At 48.2% G+C, this 20,361-nt stretch overlaps 1 protein-coding gene across 4 annotated transcripts in view; it reads left to right on the top strand.

The window, feature by feature from the left end:
* The first annotated feature begins 2,116 nt into the window (after positions 1 to 2,116).
* Positions 2,117 to 20,361, top strand: part of LOC135219934 (uncharacterized) — a 276,412-nt gene continuing 258,167 nt past the window's right edge. The window contains exon 1 of one of the 4 annotated variants that reach the window (XM_064257162.1): positions 2,117 to 2,140. In XM_064257162.1, coding sequence (XP_064113232.1) covers positions 2,138 to 2,140 — 3 coding nt within the window. In that variant the 5' untranslated portion in view covers positions 2,117 to 2,137. Of the gene's footprint in view, positions 2,227 to 2,527; positions 2,985 to 20,361 lie in introns of those variants that run through there. The other 3 variants (XM_064257159.1, XM_064257166.1, XM_064257164.1) reach the window with 3 other exon arrangements.

Below are 20,361 nucleotides of genomic sequence, written 5' to 3'. Positions count from 1 at the left end.
ATATATATATATATATATATATATATATATATATATGTGTGTGTGTGTGTGTGTGTGTGTGTGTGTGTGTAATATACTTATAGGCGTGAGTGAAAGTATGATTATTATACTTTCTGTCGGTTATTTTCACCTTACTGTGAAATTCGATGAAAACTTTTTATAATTGTAAAGTAAGATAAACAAACTCTCCTCCCAAAGGACTGCAGGGGACTGGCACGCCTGGAGGGCGCCTCCACAGCGACATATTGCGCTGTTTTAGACTCCGAAGGTGAAGCCCTCTTTGGCATAGGCGACATGAGTATCCACGACTGCGTCACTCCCGAACACGTAAGTATAGACTTATTACTTGTCCTGCTTATTTTATATTTTACCTCCTTTTATTGCATTTTCTTATTCGATTACATTTTATGCCTTGAACGTTCACTGAAGTCTTGTTTATATGGACGTATTTTGCTTTTTATTTTTATTTTTTTACGAGATCCTAGCGATGGGTTAGCTGCTAGCAGAATCGTAGGCCTAAAATAACAGCAATGTAAATAGCTCCAATAATACAAACGTTCTAGTTACGTAGATTGAATACCATATTATGACGTCATGACAGCTATGGTCATCTGTGCCGGTTTTATCTTTTGCCAAGATAGTTCCGGTGGATATAATGCAACAAGACCTTGCTTTAAATCAGTGTAAAATTACGTTAAAAAAAATTGTCACTACGGTGGATAATAATCCTCATTCTTGGTGAGTTTCGTGGATCAATAATTTTTCCATTTATTACTCTTTTATGCTTCCATAATTACATCCATTACCATAAGCAGCTATTACAAGTTCGTTAATAGCGTTAGCATGTTTCAGAAAATGCAATAAAGTTCTTTTAGGGTTTTAAATCCTGTTACCGGAAGATTAGTTAAAGATATTCTTAACGATATAAGTCTTTAATTTAAATTTACGAGGATTAGTATCTAGAAGAAAAATATTAGTATTTACCTCTCTGATAACTCAAGTCTGGTGAAATTAAGTGTCATATATAGGGGATTTGACATGTTCATGTATTCTGAGTTATCTTGCATTACTTGAATGTTTCTGAGAATGGTATAAATAACACTTTAACACTTTTTATATTAAAAGGAGATCACTAATAATTGACGGAAAATGAGCTATGTTTACTACTGTAATTTAAAAATATCTGCCTTCAGATTATATATCCGCATTTTCATGAAATCAATAAGATAAAACACAAAGGAATTACAATGAGTATAAGTGAGGAGAGAAGCATATGTAATTCTTTATACCTGTTTTTACTTATCATCGGATTTTGCATCATTCATGCGATCAAGACAAAATATATATTGTATTTTCATACAACAATTCACCCTGAATACGCTGGTGCTTTCAGACTTTAGATGCATGTGATATGTGAGGAGAAAATGAAGAATATGTCGTATTAAGTTGCATCCGTACTTGTCTCAGCCTGAAAGGAAAATAATCCTTCTTAGTTCTTCGTTGTTTATTACTCCACTGAGAATTTATTTCATATCACTCAGTTAACTCTGATATCTCTTATGTTTGAAAATTTATTCATATAAGAACGTTAAAAACAGTTGCTGAACCAACCTGATTAAAGCTTAGCTTGAGTAGAAGAGTGCGAAGTCTGTCCATAGATTTCGAATTCTTCCTTGAACTGAATTTCCCGCCGCCCGCCATCGATACCTCATCAGATTATTCTCTCTCTCTCTCTCTCTCTCTCTCTCTCTCTCTCTCTCTCTCTCTCTCTCTCTCTCTCTCTCTCTCTCTCTCCTTATCATCATATATGTCCAGACATACTCACATACATGACATTGGAGTGAAAATGTTCGATAGACATAATGGGAATTCTGTGCATATATTTACAGAAAATTTAATGACATAACACGGTAAATATTGTCAAAACTGCAAACTTCTCATATCGCTAATTGGCAACTGTTTACTGCTACTGGGGAGGACCAACACAAAGGGTCTTGTAGGGATGGGCAAGTACCGCTAATTTCGTTACCGGTAAAACCGGTACTTTACTGGTAAAATGTATTTCACTAGCAAGGCGATCGTGAGTGGTATGTTGGAGCTGTTGCTAAATGGTATTCCCGCAATGCAAGTTAGGTAAATGGTAAGATGGTGTCGAGTCGTGTTAATGGTGTGTTGTGGTTACTAATGCGTTCCGCGATTCCACCAATTATTTCATTAGTGATAATGGTAATTCAGAGATAGTTTATATTAAAAGTTTATGCATAACACTGCATATTATGATAATTTATTTAAAGAGGATTCATAACTACTGTATAAATATTCTATGTTTAGCCTATACACATATCTAAATATATATATATATATATATATATATATATATATATATATATATATATATATATATATATATATATATATATTATATATATATATTGAGAGATAGATATATAATAATAATATTCGACTCTGTTCCTCATACCTAAGATATACAGTAGTCTTCCACCAGGCAACTCGTTGAAATTAGTGTAGTACTCTTTATTCTAATGCAGAACAGTAGGTCGATTGATAAAAGTAAGCAAAAAAGAAGTAAATGAATCTACCTAGTTGCATTTGCCGTATCAGCACAATTAGAAATAGTGTCATACAGATACTATTAGTTTTAAAAGAACTGGTGTTACTTTGTTCACTGTACTGTATGTGTGGTGAGTATTATAGTGGTTCAGCAATCAGCACATAGTGAGAGGCATTTTTACTATTTCTTAATTAACAGCAATAACGGTAAATTACCGGTACTGAGATTTTTACCAGTAATGTACCATGAAGCCTGTAACCGGAAAAACCGGTACTTGTACCGGTACTTGCCCATCCCTATAATGTAGATCATTGTTCACCTGGGCCTTATTGTTTAAGTCGAGTTAAGTAGAAGTGCTACATAATAAGACATTTTCTCTTCACATACCTATCACACGCATCTGAAAGCACCAGTGAGTTCAGGGTGAATTTATTGTATGAAAACACAATTTTTATTGGATCAGCTGAAGATTAGCGACCCTTAATACCTCTTCTGAAAAAAATCGACCCCAATATTTTCCTCCTGAAGAAAAGCGACCCCAATATTTTCCATCTGAAGATACTAAACGGGCCCTGCTTGTTGGTGTCTCCAATCTTCATAATATTATAGAAAAAAGGAGAAAAAATATAGGCTAGATCTATATTGAATAAAAACTACTTTGATGGATGTGTTAGGTAGTGCCCTTAAGGGGGGGGATGGTCGTAGGGGGCTCACTGTGGCCTTCAGGGGGTTGCGGAGCCCGCTAGGCCTAGGTATGGGTACAAGGTCCTAGGTTAGGTTAGGTGGTTGTGTTAGGTTCGGTAGTGCCCTGAAAATCACTTTTCTCCTCCCCCCACCCAAAAATCCTGCTTCCCACTGGGGTCCCCAATAATTGTAGTTGTAGGGTTATATGCTTACATTTTGTGTGTAAGAGTAAGTCATAGGGTAAAAAACCGCATGGTACAGGGGTGGAACATGTACGATCAATGTGTACAACCCCAAGAAAAGTACATTATAAAGCGTCCTGACACCGGAGTAGAGGTCTTTAGCTCCGTTTCTCACCAACAAGAAGTCACGACTGATGCCCATCTCCGATGTCAGGACGCGTTATAATGTACTTTTTCTGGGGTTGTTCACGTTGATTGTACATGGTCCACCCCTGTACCATGCGGTTTTTTACCCTACTTTCTTTTTTATTTACCTTGTTAATTCCTCACCTTAAGAAAAGCGACCCCAATATTTTCCACCTAAAGAAAAGCGACCCCAGCGTGTATTGGGGTCGCTTTTCTTCAGGTGATCCTTTTTATTTTATCTTGATCGCTTGAATGATACAAAATCTGATGATAAGTTAAAACTGGTATAAAGAATTTCATGCTTCTCTCTTCACTTTTACTCTTAATTCAATTGTGTTTTAGCTTATTGATTTCAGGAAAAAAATAATTTAGTTGTACAATTAATATTAAATCACATGGTATGACCAAAACTTCCCTAACTTGTGCAGAACGTGAGATAAGTGAAGAAACTTAAACTTCTACCATGACGCAACTAAAGGTAGTGAGTGGCATTAATTTTTCCAACGTGCAGCTAGCCTAGTAGCCTAGCTATAGGTACCATAAAGTTTGGTAAACTCAATTTGCCTTAATTTAATCATAACCTGGTCGAAACTTAGTGGAATTTCTTGGGCCTTGGTTTTAATTTACTCTGAGACCTTTGTAGGCTAATTGGATTTATAGCTAAACAAAATTTACTTTTACCTGAATTTTATTGTTTTAGGTTTACAAAGGGCATTGTGCCCTAAGTGAGGTTAGGTGGGTAAGTTCTGGTTAGGGTAGATCTATATTACTATTCCACGGCAGTTGCTGTTTTTCTATGGAGTTTTACCTACTGAACAAGAATTTTAAGTAATATTTATTCAGACGGCTGTAATTAGTAACCCCCAGGGGCTTGTACTAAACACGGCGAAATACATTTGATGCCCCAATTCCTGGTGGCTTTCGTATTCGCGGAGATGAACGATGCGGAATGCTTGGTAGATCTAGGGTACTTATCCGTGGCGGCCTAGACTATGGCAGTTGTGGGTTTTCTATGCAGTTTTACCCACTGAACAAGGATTTTAAGTAATATTTATTTGGACGACTGTAATTAACCCCCAGGGGTCAGTACTAAACACAGCAAAATACATTGGACGCCCCAATCATTAGTGGATGTCCTATCCGCAGTTACGATCCTTGCCGTCCATGTGGACTGCTTCTGTAGAAATACCTAATGCTTATATAGAAATACCCTGGTTAGTTTGGGCTTAGCGTTTTAGTAATGGTTAGGTTTGATTACATCTATGGGCTCCAATAAAGCAAGAGCCCATACCAGTACAAGGCTGGCTTAATCTAAGGAGGAGTCACGGAACTTAACCCGTATTTCTACACATCACCTGTTGTGAAATACTATAACTTGCAGGATTTTTACTGATTCACCTGATGTAGTTGGCAGGATGGCCTAGCCTGTAGCTCAGACTTCGGTCCCTACTCACAGGACAAATAAAGTTGGCAGAAAAATTTTACCAAATTTTACGCAATTTCATTACAAAACTAAACATCTCATGACTACTCTCTCAAATTAATCAAAAATAAATTTCATTAATGCTTAAAGGCTACACTTTCACCAAATCATTAACCATGTGGTCCTTAACCTAGGAGGTGGTATGGGGTTGACACTTAAGGATAATGGCAATATTATGCATTATCAACTTCAGTGAATTTCTTAATCATTTTTTAACTTATCACCTAATGTTACATGTGGTTGTAATTGCCTTGTGTCGCAGATTATCCTTAGCTGTTCAAAGAATGCCTTTAAAATGACAAAACATATACAACAGTTATTATTTGGTTGAATCATTATATATGTGTGTGGATGTTAACTGATATATGTACAATAATTTTTAAATCCATATTACTATCATCACTGTCATAATTATCAATATCACTATTTGATGAAAATGTATAAGCATCATCATCAAAAGCCATTATCACCAAAATTTACAAAATAAAGATTTATATAAATCTTCAAAAGTTGTAATTTTGTACATGGAACTTACCCAGCAGATATATACTTAGCTATAGACTCCGTCGTCCCCGACAGAAATTCGAATTTCGCGGCACACGCTGCAGGTAGGTCAGGTGATCTACCGCCCCTGCCGCTGGGTGGCAGGAATAGGAACGATTACCGTTCTAGAACCAGATTTTCTCTGTCGCGGTAGTGTCAACATACGTTGTTGCTACCTCCTGACTTGATTTTCGTTTTTTCATCGCCATCGACCTTCTGGGCTGTCTTTTGCAGGGAAGTACTGGGTCTTTGGTTTGGCATACGCTTTTATTAACTTTTTAATGAATTTGGCTTCGAAATTTCGAAGAATATATTACGTGAAACTACCGAATTTTTCGGTAGACACTTATATTTTGCAATAAGGGAAATATTGATTTTTTTTTTCACTAATACGTGTATAAGTGTTAGAACTTGATGAAGGAAATATAAGATCTAACTTCCTACTTGTTCCGATACGTAATACAAACCCTCGGTCCTTTAACAATAGGAAGGTAACTAGCGGCAGCTGGGACGGTCGTAAGCTTCGAACAAGGGGAGAACGGTAGTTAACTGCTTGTCCGATCGTGCGCGCGCCCGCGCGAAGCCCGCCGAGAGGTGAAGAATCACTTTTGCTTTCGGCCGCGGGTGTGAAGGACGTGATTCGTCAATCGCTCTCTTGCCCGTTTCATCGTCGTATGCATTTGTTTATATTGTGTTTTCTACTAATGGTTTGGTTTGATCTTGAAAATGAAACTGTAAGTACACTGTTTTCATTTCATTATTATTATGAATCAACATGGAGCTATCGCCGTAGAGGCGGCGATTTCCGCTCTTTTCATGAAATTGAATTTAATTATGTCTCGGTGCCGAGGGCGGGCGCACTCGCGCCGAGTCATGTATTTTGGGCGAAAGTGTGTAATTGAAAGATGTAAGTACTCTTTTTCATTATATTTTTGCCCTGTGCGTTCGTTGCCGAGAGCTTGATTGCGCTCGGCACGAGCCTCTTATTTTGTATGAATAGAATGCAATGAAAGTGGATTCGCAATGCAGTTTTCTTTTCATTTTCATTTATTAATTGCATCAAATTTAATTTTGGATCAATTTCCGCTCTTACCCGGAATTAATCCTTACGATTTATTGCTGTGAAAGTGAAATCGCAAGTGCAGTATTGTTCATTTTCATTTATAATTATGATAGCATCATATTATTAGGGTATCAAGTTTCCGCTCTTACCCGGAATGATCTTTCCCCTTTAAGTTCTATGAAGTGAATCGCAAGTGCAGTATTCTGTTTCATTTTTCATATTACTTTCACTGCTGTGCGGTGGTAGGGGAAGCGAAGGTCTGCCAGGAAGTCGTCGGAAAGCTCTCCCGCGACTCCCTTGGTATCCGATTCTTCGTCTTCTTTCCTGCCCCCCCGCTCAGCTTCCTCGATTTTGTATTTGGGGTCTTCCTTCCGTTCGGGGTGGGGCATGTCTCCCCCCCGTGCGTGAGGGAAACCCATCTTACTAATCTGTCTGTGCTACCGCAGGTGCTACATCCGTGGGAGACGACCTTGGACAGGTATGGGCCACTGCGGCTGCAGGGCGTGCCTAGCATCCACGATCTGCTGCAGCGTCTAGCGAGGTCTGGGGCGGTGACCTTGGAGCGGTCTCCACTACAAAACCTTCACGGCGCTTATGCGCTTCCCCCGCTGGTCTACACTCCCCATGCTGTGTCGGTGACGCCGTTCTGCCGCTTCATAGGGCCGGTCGCCGCCGTACCGAGGAGGGTGGGGTATGCCGCCGCCGCCTGTGTTTTTCTTCGTGTTGCCTGCCCCAGACTTCCGCTGTTCCAGCAGCTCGCCCCTGGACCGGCCGCCAGTACCAGCTTCCCGCTGGCTGCCGATGATTCTACGAGGCGATGGCTGGGCCTGCCGTACCTGTCGCTGATGTGGTTCCGCGCTACTGGCTTGGCTGTCCCTTCTGTTTTTTTTACTGCTGCCGCTGTTCCTGCTGCTCCTGAGCTGGTTGCTGTTCCTGTCGCTCCTGGTTCCTGCGCCTGTCCATGCTGGTCCTGCCCATGGTGTGTCTTCCCCGTCCCAGGTCCTTCCGGACAGGTGCAGTCGGGCCGTGTTGCTTCGGCAATAGGCCCGCCCGACTCCGGCCTGGATGGAGGACCTGACGACTGTCCTGCGTGAGCTGACGAAGAAGAGGAAGGTGTACACTTCCTCTTCGTCTGCTGCTGCCTCTTCCCCTTCGACTTCTAAGGCCATAAGCCGAAGAAGAAGAAGGCTGCCTCTCCCCCCTAAGAAGTCTCCTTCTGGGAACTTCTAAGGGCCCGTCCCACCTCGGTGGGACGGGGGGTCCTTCTGCTGGTCCTCCTGCTCCTTCGGGAGCGGGGCCCGTCTCCCCTTCCGTAAGGAAGAGATAGACGGGGACCAGAGGAGTATCGGTTAGCTCTGGTACTTCCTCCTCGCCTGGTGCTAGCGGCGATGCCGCTACGCCAGGTTCCGGGCTCGGTCTCTCGTTCGCGGGAGATCCCGAGTGTACGCTCTCCCTCGGGAGACCGTGCAGCCAAAGTTTCGGCGCCAGAGTTCGCTCGGCGCCAAGACCACGGCACGGATCAGAAGGCTGGCGAGAACCGCTCAGGTGACTCTCGCCAGGCCAGCGGCCGCTCTCGCAGCGACCAGCTGGTAACCGGGTTTTCCCCCTAAGAAGGCTCCTTCGGGAACTTCGAAGGGCTCGTCACACTCCGGTGTGACGGGGGGGGGGTTCTTCTGCTGGTCCTCCTGTTCCTTCCTTCGGGAACGGGGCCCGTCTCCCCTTCTGAGAAGAAGAAGAAGACGGGGACCAAGGGTGTGCTGGCTACTGCTGGTACACCCTCGCCTGGTCTTGGCAGCTCTGCTGCTAAGCCAGGTACCGGCTCGGTTTTCTCGTCCGCGATAAGTTCCGAGTGTACGGTCTCCTTCGGGTGACCGTGCAGCCAAAGTTAAGACGCCTGAGTTCGCTCAGCGTCATGACCGAGGCACGGAGCAGAAGACTGTCGAGAGCCGCTCAGGTGACCTCTCGCCAGGCCAGCGGCCCGCTCTCGCAGCGACCAGCCGGTACCTCGGGTGGACGTGACGGTCTCTGACCGGCCATGGTTGAGGCTGGGAAGAGGTCCCCCAGGTCCCCTCGACCGACGGTACCAGCCTCGGCTGGTACCAGCGGTTTTGACGTGCTGCGAGGACGCTCACCGGTCTCACCGCGAAAGTGAGCTCTGCAGGTCACCTGACCAGCCGCTCCCACAGGGACTGGGCGGATACGATGACCAGCAGCAGCTCGTCTGACGCACGGGACTGGGGTCGACGTGCTCAGTTCGAGCCGCTTGCCAGGTGGGAGCGGCTACGGCCAGGCCTGCAGATCGATCCCCACCGCGGGTTGGTGATCGGCTGCAGCCCCCCCACGTAAGCTGGTCCTGCCAGCGAGCGGGGGGGGGAGGCGTCAGGTCTGTCTCTCCACTACCTTCAACTTCCTCGGGCTACACCGGGAAGAGCGAGGTAGCTAGGAGTGATCGTGAGAGGTGCGCCGCTCACGATCCCGTCACGACGCCGCACGTGCCACGTATGGTCTTAGGACCAACCAGGACGTACGAGCAAGTGATTGGAGGCGACCGTCAGGGGGGGGGGAGGGGGTAGCGTCAGTTCTGTCTCTCCGATACCTTCAAGTTTCTCGGCATACGCCAGGAAGAGCGAGGTATATAGGAGTGATCGTGAGAGATGCGCCGCTCACGATCCCGTCACGACGCCGCACGTGCCAGGTATGGTCTTAGGACCAGCCAGGACGTACACGCAAGTGATTGGAGGCAACCGTCAGGGATCTGTTGCTGGTCCTTCTTCTGAAGGAGGAGGGTCTTGGGAGCTGCTCTTGTTGGAGGGACTGGATGGTCCTACTCCTCAAGACGCTGTAACTTCCGAGATTCAGAGTAACTTTGCCCAGGTTATTGCACTGATTCGTCAGCACAACGACCTGGGGGAAGGATCGCCGCTCCCACCAGCAGAGCCCATGTCTCTGCTCGAGTCGTTTTGGGGCCCGAGAGGGAACCCAAACCGACGGTGGGTTTGCCGCGATCGGAGCTTGCCGATTCTGTCTTGAACCAGAGTCTCTCGTCTCCGGACAAGAAGGCTCTCTCAGTTCTGCCGTCGATCAGCTACTTCCACCTCCTCTACTGCGACAGCGGCGTTTCTACGTGTCTTCGGACACCGTATTTAAAATACTCCTTTCGGTCCTCCTGAGAGGTTTCGACCTCGACGAGGACTGGAATGAGTCGGAGGACGGTATCGGCTCTCTCCTGTCAGGGTGTCGATCAGCCCCACCCAGACGACGTTCACAGTGGCGGCAGACCCTTACCTACAGTGAGAGTTCGTAACCCTCCTCGGGAAAACGTTTTTCTCCTGACGATACGTTTTCCCAGACTCTGAGAGGCCATCGCCGCAAGGCGATGGCTGCTCCTACTCTTCTCCAACTGCTAGTTCCACTGGGAAGGCGAGCGAGTATCCAATTCCTCCATTCCTCCCTCTCTCCTTACGGCTACGAGGGAAAGGGGAGGGAGGGCCTACAGAGATTTCTCTGTAGGATTCCACGTTGGGGACTGCGCTACCGGGGGGACCTTCGGGTCCTACCTGACGTAAGCCCCGGTCGTTGAGGAGGGATCCTGCCCCATTCTCGATTTCTACGGGAATCGAGAGGACGGACCACCAGCCGATATCGTTTGACGAATTCGGTGGGGGTTTCGCAGACTGCTTAGAATTTCTACGGAATTTCTAGCGCATTCAGAGTGTTAGAGTTTTCTTACGATCTCCAAAACACTTAGGCGAGACCACGGTCCAAAGTGAGCGAGACGAGAATCCCCGATATGTTACACGATAATCGGGAACCTCGCCTATGCTCGAATTCCTGGAATTTCTAGCATTAGGAAGAAGACTGCTGCTGAAAGAAGACTATCTCAAATAGGCGACCAACCTGGAATAGAGAAGAACGGACGGGAATATCCAGTTTGGCTTGAACTATCGTCTTAGTATTCTGTTCACCATTGAAGCTTTCCTTCGAGGAAGACTTCTTCACTCTCTTTGATAGAGACCGAAGGTGGTCGATCTCCAATCCTTATTTTGTTTTCTTGAAGGAAAGAATTTAGGATGGAGATCGTTGTTCAGAATCCTACAAATATACTACGTATATTAACTCGCGACATGATTCTGCTAAGCAGTTGAATGGTCCGAGGGGTAGGGCGCATATCCTGGTTATTCTACGGATTGCGACTTAGACGAAAAGTATTCTAATGAACTGCAACTCAGGTTGCCTGCAACCTCCCAGGAGTTCCAGTTTCAATTTTATATACTTATGGTGTTGTCACAACAACACCATTTAAGCTTTTATATTTACCGAAATTCGTTTTCGCATAAATATAATTGCTCGAGCATATCTTTTTATGCTCGGTGGTTCTAGCCGAACGCATTCCTTCGTGGAAGGATTACTTGGCAACTCAGGATGACGAGTCAGCGACAGCTACTGCGTATTGAATTGCCCGAGGCATTCAGTACCAGCTGCCGCTTTGAGATGGACGGTTGGTTATGTCTTTCTCACCTGCTTTGATTGAATACCAACCGTATCTCTGCCCAACAATCACGGACTTAAGTCTCTGATTAACGGAGATTCTCGCATACATGAATGACCATCTACTGCTGTGACGCTAGTATTCATCGTCTTCGGTATTGCGAGAATTTTAAACAGAGATATCTATTCGACTCTCATCTTTCTGTTTACCGCACGGTAACAGAATTCTGTAATAGTCTCTTGCTGCATCGTATCTCGATAATGCGAATGATTTTTGCGGAATCTGAGTTTGTCCTCAAAATATCTTGTATTCGGAGGTGTGCAATTGTTCATTGTTCACCCCGGATTAGCAGATGTATTGAAAGACATCGCCTACTCCCACACCTGCCAGCTTTACTTCCAAACGTTCAGCCCATGAGAAGGCAGTTCTTCAGGCGGCTCTCCCCTGTGTTTCATTACTGAAGAACGCCCGCTTTCACTGCACACCGGACAGCAATGAAATGGCGGTTAGCGTTTTCAGTCATTTGTAAGCACAGGTTTAGAATCTTGAGATTCCTTCTCTTGATTCAGCTGGAAGACGTAGGTTGCATCATTGCCTACCTTCGTCTTCAACGTCACATAGTGTTGTTCTCCTTAAGCTGAGATTCAACGTCTATGAGATTTTCTTGCCATCAGGGACCTCGGTCTTTTGAAGGCAATTGACTTTCGCCTTTTGAGCTTATGCATTAAGAGAATCATCGCCGCGCCGTCCGGCATCGGTGACTAACAAATATTTTATTTGTTTGGTCTCTCAGCATAACTCTTTAAAGGCGAAGGTCACGTGACTTACCCGGATGCTTGGACAACTTGCCTCTACTGATTCCGAACCAGTCAGTCGGCAGCTGTCAGAGCGCCCGAGTCAGTTACGAACTATGCTTTGGACTTAGTTCGGTTGTTCCAGAGCAATCATTACTTCGTCTTAATAGCTTGTCAGTATGAGTACTGTACATAACCAAAGTCGAGAAGAGGGGAGGGATAGGTCATACGACTATCCCCTTCTTTTCGTCTTAGGTAACTGCATGACTTCTCTTGAGAAGTCAAGCACAAAGGGATGGGGATTTGTGACGCTCGATTTCGTACCGATCTTCGTAGCGAAGACTCAGAACCCTTCGGTAACTGACGATTGGTTTCGAGTCCTTCACAATACCCTCCCTAATGGACTTCACCGCCTCCGATACGAGGCTATGCTGCTTTGTCCTGTGAAGGCGCGACGGAGCTGTCTGAAGAAACTCGACACCCAGGATGAGTGTGGACGCCTCTTCATCATTCTCTCGCGTTCCGCAAGAACTTCTCCGTGGCGCAGGTAATGAAGGCAGGCGCCTGGTCCAACCGGACCGCATGCACCTCCTTCTACCTTCGGGATATTGCCCACAGTTCCTTGGATCTTTTTCCTTGGGAACCGTGGTGGTTGCTCAACACGTTGTGTAGTTAACCCAGACCCTCGCAGGCTGAACAGCATCGAGTCCTGGTGTGACCGTAAGAATGGATGAGGAATGAGTGTGACTGGCTCCTCTTCCCATCTTTTTCTTCCCTCTACCTCTGGGTAGAGGGACACGGTCGTCACCCTGCTGGGTAAGGACGAGATCAGGTGAGCTACTCAATAGAGCACCATCCTATCCCTTTCAGTAGGGATAGGAGTAAATATCCACCACTTCCTCCAACAAGGGGGAGGAAGTGGATGCCAATTTGAGACAAACCCATCATTTTATGATTGTCTCTTGCAAACAGGAACAAGTTCTTGCTTGCTGGTACGAAGAGATACGCTTGCCTCTCTCTTAGTACTTGGCCCAGAGGTCTGACCATTGATCCTGCGGTGCACACCCCGATCAATCGGACAGAGGTTTGGATCCCTCCCTTGCTCTTACGACCAGGGAGGCACTCCAGGGTTGGACGAACACCAGTCTGTTCACCAAAAAAGACTCAGATTCCACCAAGAAGTGAGTCTTCCTATTGTTAAAGGACCGATGGTTTGTATTACGTATCGGAACAAATGACAATTTGTCGAAAATTGCATTTTTTCCTAACTATACAAACCTGAGGTCCTTTACATATAGTCCCACCTCATGCCACCCCTCACTCTGCAACTTTTTGCATGGGCCTAAAGCAAGTGATTCTTCACTCTCGGGCGCGCGGGCGCGCGCACGATTGGACAAGCAGTTAACTACCGTTCTCCCCTTGTTCGAAGCTTACGACCGTCCCAGGTGCCGCTAGTTACCTTCCTATTGTTAAAGGACCTCAGGTTTGTATAGTTAGGAAAAATGCAATTTTCGACAAATTGTCATTTTAGGAAGTCAGAAAGCATATAACTAGATACGCTTCCTTTAGAAGCTTTAAGAGCTCTCGTACTAACGAGCAGTTAGAGTATTGACAATTCTAGTAGTTGTTGCATCCTCATCACCTTCTTACTCCACAGAATCTACAAATTCATATGTGCAAATTTGAAGATAAATGGATGGAGCTCAAAAGGCGAGCTCTAAAAAGGTAAGAAGTGAATATAGTGTTCCCAGTGCAGTAGAGGGTGCGTCTGATTGGCTCCGTAGCGCTTCCAGGCCTAGACCTCTTCCAAACTCCCAGACCCAGTGGAGGAGGAAAGTCGACAGCCGCAGGAAGGTTAGGGAGAACCCCCACCGGTCAGGCGTCCCCTCGGCAGGTTCTGTAGAACGTCCCAGACTGCCAAGGATAGCCATTGATAAGGCATCCTTTAAAAGTGCGTCTCTTCATCTTACATCCGAAAAGACGAAGAATGTACGTTTGGAGTTTCGATGATCTAGCGCGTTCTCTGAAAACTAAGAGAACACTGAGCAAGAGCCAGCCGCGTTCCAGCAAGCTAGCGTGAGCTACGTTCCTATAGCCAGCAGCGAGGCGCGTTCCAGCTAACAGACTAGCGCGAGCCGCGTTCCTACAACCAAACGCGAGCCGCGTTCTAGAAAATTTTTCTTGGCGCAAGGCGCCTTCAAAGAGACGAAGCGCCAGCCTGGCGCAAATTGCGCCAGAAAAACAGACGGCTAGAGCAAGGAGCCTTATAGTAGAGTGGCAATCAGAACGATCCTTCCATTGAACGTTTCCGGGCAAGAGGCCTCTTTCTAAAAGGGGTCTAGTAGGCGCTCGGAACTGTCAGGGCGCACGGGACCTTCCACACAAGCAGAACGTTCCAGGAGCGAGTCTCCTTTCTAGCGTGCGGAACATTCCAGGCCGCGGAACATTCCAGGCGCTAGGTGCAAGGATCCAGGCGCCAGAATATCCTTTCTCTATCTGCCTCGGCAGGGAAAGAAGGTAGTAGAGTATCTGCTGTATGAGAATACGATACGGCAAATCATAAGCACATACCGTAGTTACTTCTTTGCTGAGCAACTCAATTACCAGTATCCTTCCAGGAATTTCCTAGGAAGGACTACGCTTAAAGGGATTGTTAAGACAACACCTACTTAGCTTCTAGATTTATCGAAGTCTTGTTTCGCTTAGATATGCATTATAAGAACTTCCTGAAGTTCGATAATAATTTTATAAGATTCCTTTATTAAATGGAGTAGCTGGCAACTCTGGAAGAGTAAGGCCAGTCGGCTAACGAGACTGCTATCGCTTAGACACCAACGCAGTATCATGTAGGTGTCGGTCATGAGTGGTCGGTAACATGTCTCTCTCCTGCGGGATGGAATGAATAACCGTGTCTCTCCCCTACAATCGTGGTTTTAGCCTCGGATTGAGGGGATAGTTAAGCAAACATAAATAAAATATTGTCTGCCTTTTGCTAAGAAGCTTTCAATAAGAAAGATATTACAACATTTCAATGCTGTTTACCGTAGGTAACATTTGTTCCGACACGGCATACAAACCTTCGGTCCTTTTACAATAGGAAGGTACTAGCGGCAGCTGGATAGGTCGTAAGCTTTCGAACAAGGGGTTCGGTAGTTAACTGCTTGTCCGACAGGCGCGCGCGCGCGCGCGCGCGACTGGGAGGTAAACAAATAACTTTTGCTTTCGGCCTGCTGGCGTGTAGACGTGTATCATCGCTCTCTGCCCGCTTCATCGTCGTTGCTTTCGCATGGTTGTGTTTTTCTTTTTCTATTTATCTAGTGAAACTGATTTGTAAGTACAATCATTTCATATTTATTTCCATTGAATTCAATTGTGACATCCCTTCGGGGGGGAGGTTATCTGGGTTCTTCTCCTCGCCCGATCCGTCGAGCGCGGGGGAGGGCGCTCGGTGCCCGATGTACAATTGTATTCGGGGTCTTCCGCTCGTTCGGTGTGGGGCTCACCCCCCCGCACGAGGGGACTTCCCCCCCACTAATCACTACTACTGTTATTTCCGCAGGTGCTATTGCCACGAGGGTGGACCTTGGTGAGGTATGGGCGTCCTTCCATTTGCAGGGCGTGCTAGTGTCCAGGGGCTGCGGTTCTATGTCTGGGCCTACTGCGGTCACCCATGGAGTGGTGACCACGCTCCAGGTGACGACGTCCCTCCTCACCTGGTGTACTCGCCTCACGTGGTAACAGTCTTGCCTACAGCCGCTGTGAAGTGCCGTTCGCCGTACCGAGAGGGGGGCGTGCCGCCGCCGCTCGTGGTTGCCGCGCTGCCGCGACCACACTTCCGCTGCCCTAGAGCTCGCCCCTGGACCTGCCGCCGGTACCAGGATGTTGCTGGCTGCTGCTCCACTTCCTGTGTTTCCGGTGCTGCCTGCCGTACCTGCCGATTCTGGGCTGACTGTCCATGCAGTTGCTGCGCTGGCTGTCCCTGCCGTTGCTGCACTGGCTGTCCCTGCCGTTGCTGCGCTGGCTGTCCCTGCCGTTGCTGCGCTGGCTGTCCCTGCCGTTGCTGTGCTGGCTGTGCCTGCTGTTCCTGAGATGCCCATACCTGCTGACGTCGTCCCTGTTCGTGGTGGTACTACCCCAGACTTTGGTCTGTCTGTACAGGTGCGTCCGGGCTCTGTGGCTTCGGCTACAGCAGCCCCGGCTCCGCCCTGGATAGCAGATCTTACGTCTGTCCTGAGGAAGCTGACGAAGAAGAGGAGGAAGGTGTCGTCGTCGTCTTCATCTTCTTCATCGTCGTCGGCTGCCGCCTCTTCCCCTTCGACTTCTAAGGCTTTACAGCCGAGGAAGAAGAAGGTTGCCTCTTCCCTCCTAAGAAGTCTCCCTCGGGAGCTTCTCGGGACCCGTCTCACCTCGGTGGGACGGGAGGGTTCCTTCCGCTGGTCCTCCTGCTCCTTCGGGAGCGGGGCCCGTCTCTTCTTCCGCAAGGAAGAAGACTACGGGGACCAGAGGGGTACCGGCTAACACCGGTACTTTCCTCCTGGCTGTCAGTGGTTCTGCCACTGCATCAGGGTCCGTCTCGGCCTCTCGTTCGCGGGAGGTACCGAGTGTACGGTCGCCTACCAGCGACCGTGCAGCCAGGAACCAGACCTCTGAGCCCGCTCAGCGTCAGGTTCACGGCACGGGGCGGAAGACTGGTGACAGCCGCTCACGCGACTCTCACCAGACCAGCTCTCGCTCTCGCGGCGACTAGCTGGCTACCCGGGGACGTGACGGTCCACGACCGGCCACGGGCTGAGGCTGGGAAGAGGTCCCCCCGTTCGCCGGTGCCAGCCACGGCTGGAACCAGCGACGTGACGTGCCGTGAGGACAAGCACCGGTCTCACTGTGACAGTGGAGCCTGCAGGTCGCCTGACCGTCGCTCTCACAGAGAGCGATCGGGTACGGCAACCAGCACCAGCTCTTCTGACACTCGAGATCGGGGCCGCTGTGCTCAGTCCAGCCGTTCTCCACAGCGAGACGGTTCGACCAGGCCTGCAGCTCGATCGCCACCGCGGGTTGACGATCGCTGCAGCCCTCCAAGCCTGCTGGTTCTGCCAGCGAGCGAGGAGGGAGCGTCAGGTCTGCCTCTCCCGTACCTTCAACCTCCTCGGGTTACACCGGGAGGAGCGAGGTATTGAGGAGTGATCGTGAGGGGTGCGCCCCTCATGATCCCACCACGACGCCCTACGTGCCAGGCACGGTTCTTGGACCGGCCAGGACGTATGCGCAAGTGGATGGAGAAGACCGAGAGGGCTGTCGCTGTTCCCCCTTCTTAGGAGGAAGGTTCTCGGAATATGCTCTTGTTCGAAGGGCTTAACGGTCCTACTCTGCAAGATGCTGTGACTTCCGAGATCCAGAGGAACTTTGCCGAGGTTATGGTGCTGATTCGTCAGCACAACGACCTCGGGGAAGGATCGCCGCTCCCACCAGCAGAGCCACGTCTCGGCTCGAGTCGTTTTGGGGCCCGAGAGGGAACCCAAATCGACGGTGGGTCTGCCACGATCGGAGCTTGCCAACTGTGTTGAAACAGGTAGTCTCTCGTCTCCGGACAAGAAGGCGCTCTTAGTTCTGGCCGGTCGAACAAGCTACTTCCACCTCCTCTACTGCGACAGAGGCGTTTTTACGTGTCTTCGGACACCGTATTTGAATACCCCTTCGGTCCTCCTGAGAGGTTTCGACCTCGACGAGGACTGAAATGAGTCGGAGGACGGTATCGGCTCTCTCCTGTCAGGTGTCGATCAGCCCCACCCAGACGACGTTCACAGTGGCGGCAGACCCTTACCTACAGTATGAGTCGTAACCCTCCTCAGGGAAAACGTTTTCTCCTGACGATACGTTTTCCCAGGCTCTGAGAGGCCATCGCCGTAAGGCGATGGCTGCTCCTTTTCTTCTCCAACTGCTAGTTCCGCTGGGAAGGCGAGCCAGTATCCAATTCCTCCCCCATTACCTCTCTCCTTACGGCTACGAGGGAAAGGGGAGGGATCCTACAGAGATTTCTCTGTAAGATCCCACGTTAGGGGCTGCGCTACTGGGGGGACCCTCGGGTCCTACCTGACGTAAGCCCCGGTCGTTGAGGAGGGATCCTGCCCCTTTCTCGATTTCTACGGGAATCGAGAGGACCACCAGCCGATATCGTTTGACGAATTCGGTGGGGGTTTCGCAGAGTGCTTAGAATTCTACGGAATTTCTAGCGCACTCAGAGTGTTCGAGTTTTTTACGATCTCCAAACACTTAGGCGAGACCACGGTCCAAAGTGAGCGAGAATCCCCGATAATTGTTACACGATAATCGGGAACCTCGCTTATGCTCGAATTCCTGTAATTTCTAGAATTTGGAAGAAGACTGCTGCTGAAAGAAGAGTATCTCACAGTAGGCGATTAACCTGGAATAGAGAAGAACGGACGGGAACTTCCAGTTGTTCCGATACGTAATACAAACCATCGGTCCTTTAACAATAGGAAGTAGCTAGCGGCAGCTGGAACGGTCGTAAGCTTCGAACAAGGGGAGAACGGTAGTTAACTGCTTGTCCGACAGTCGCGCGCCGCGCGACTGGGAGGTAAACAAATCACTTTTTGCTTTCTCCGCTGCGGGTGTGAAGGACGTGTTCGTCATCGCTCTCTGCCCGCTTCATCGTCGTATGCTTTGTTTATATTGTGTTTTCTACTAATGGTTTGTTTGACTTGAAAATGAAACTGTAAGTACACTGTTTTCATTTTCATTACTTAATTATGAACCCTTGAATTATGTCTCGGTGCCGAGGGGCGGGCGCGCTCGCGCCGATCATGTATTTGGGCGGAAAGGGTGTAATTGAAAAATGTAAGTACTTTTTTCATTATATTTTTGCCCTGTGCGTTCGTTACCGAGAGTGTGATTGCGCTCGGTACGAACTTTTAATTTTGTATAATAGAATGCAATGAAAGTGGATTCGCAATTGCAATATTCTTTCATTTTCATTTATTGATTGCATGAAATTTAATCTGGATCAATTTTCGTTCTTACCCGGGAATTGATCCTTACGATTTTATGTGAAATGAATCGCAAGTGCAGTATTCTGTTTCATTTTCATATATATTTTATGATAGCATCATATTATTGGATCAAGTTTCCGTTCTTACCCGGGAATTGATCTTTTCTCCTTTAAGTTCTATGAAGTGAATCGCAAGGGCAGTATTCTGTTTCATTTTCATATTACTTTTCACTGCTGTGCGGGGGTGGGGGAAGCGAAGGTCTGCCAGGAAGTCGTCGGAAAGCTCTCCCGCGACTCCCTTGGTAGCCGATTCTTCGTCTTCCTTCCGGCCCCCCGCTCAGCTTCTTCATTGTATTTTGTATTTGGGGTCTTCCTTGCGTTCGGGGTGGGGCATGTCTTCCCCCCGTGCGTGAGGGAACCCCTCTTACTAATCTATCTATGTTACCGCAGGTGCTACATCCGTGGGAGACGACCTTGGATGTAGATGTAGATCCTCACGAGGTTTGTACTCGTTGTCGGGGGCGAGAGTGCTCCCGCAACGAGCCCTGTGTAACGTGTATGCAAAGGCGCAGGGGTGCTGTACGAGGACACAAGAAGTCATCGGAAAGTCCAGTGACTCCTTTGGTAACGGACGTCCAGTTGTACTCGGGGTCTTCCGTCCGCTCTGGGTGGGGTTCTCTCCCCCCCAGGCGCGAGGAAGCCCCTCTAACTAACCCGACTGTTGCTTCCGCAGGTTTGCCATCAGCGAGGACGACCTGGAACAGGTGTGGGAAGTCGCTGGGGGACTGCAGGGGTTGATTCAGCGGTTGGCGGGGTCGGCAGTGGTCACTCATGATACGGTAACCACTACAACAACCACAATCTCGACACCAGCATATGAGATGTCACCGCACCTGGTGTACACACCACATGTCATGTCGGTAACACCCACGGCTGCAATCCAGAACCAATTCCTGCCGTGCCAATCAGGACGGTGCCACCGCCACCTGGGTTCTTTGTATTGCCGACCCCGGACTGCCGCTGCCCAAAGAGTACCCCCCTGGACCTGCCGCCAGTGCCGAGGATGACGGTAGCTGCCGACAGGACGCCTGTCTCTCCTGTGGTACCTGCCGTGCCTGCCGTACCTGTTGCTGTCCCAGCCGCTCATTCCCTTTCAGATCAGGTGCCTGCTGCTCATTCACTTTCAGATGTTCCTGCTGTTCCTGGACCTGTTCCTGTTGTTCCTGCTGTTGGTGATGCTGTCACAGTCTCAGGTCTTTCCGGACAGGTGCAGTCGGGCCCTGTTGCTTCGGCAACTGCCCCGGCTCCCTCCTGGATGGAAGACCTGACGTCTGTCCTGCGGAGCTGGCGAAGAAGAAGAGG

Source organism: Macrobrachium nipponense, chromosome 1 (genome assembly GCF_015104395.2).
Source record: "Macrobrachium nipponense isolate FS-2020 chromosome 1, ASM1510439v2, whole genome shotgun sequence".
NCBI classification, from domain to species: domain Eukaryota; kingdom Metazoa; phylum Arthropoda; class Malacostraca; order Decapoda; family Palaemonidae; genus Macrobrachium; species Macrobrachium nipponense.
The sequence above is the reverse complement of the archived record's forward strand: the minus strand, read 5'-3'. Positions and strand labels throughout refer to the sequence as shown.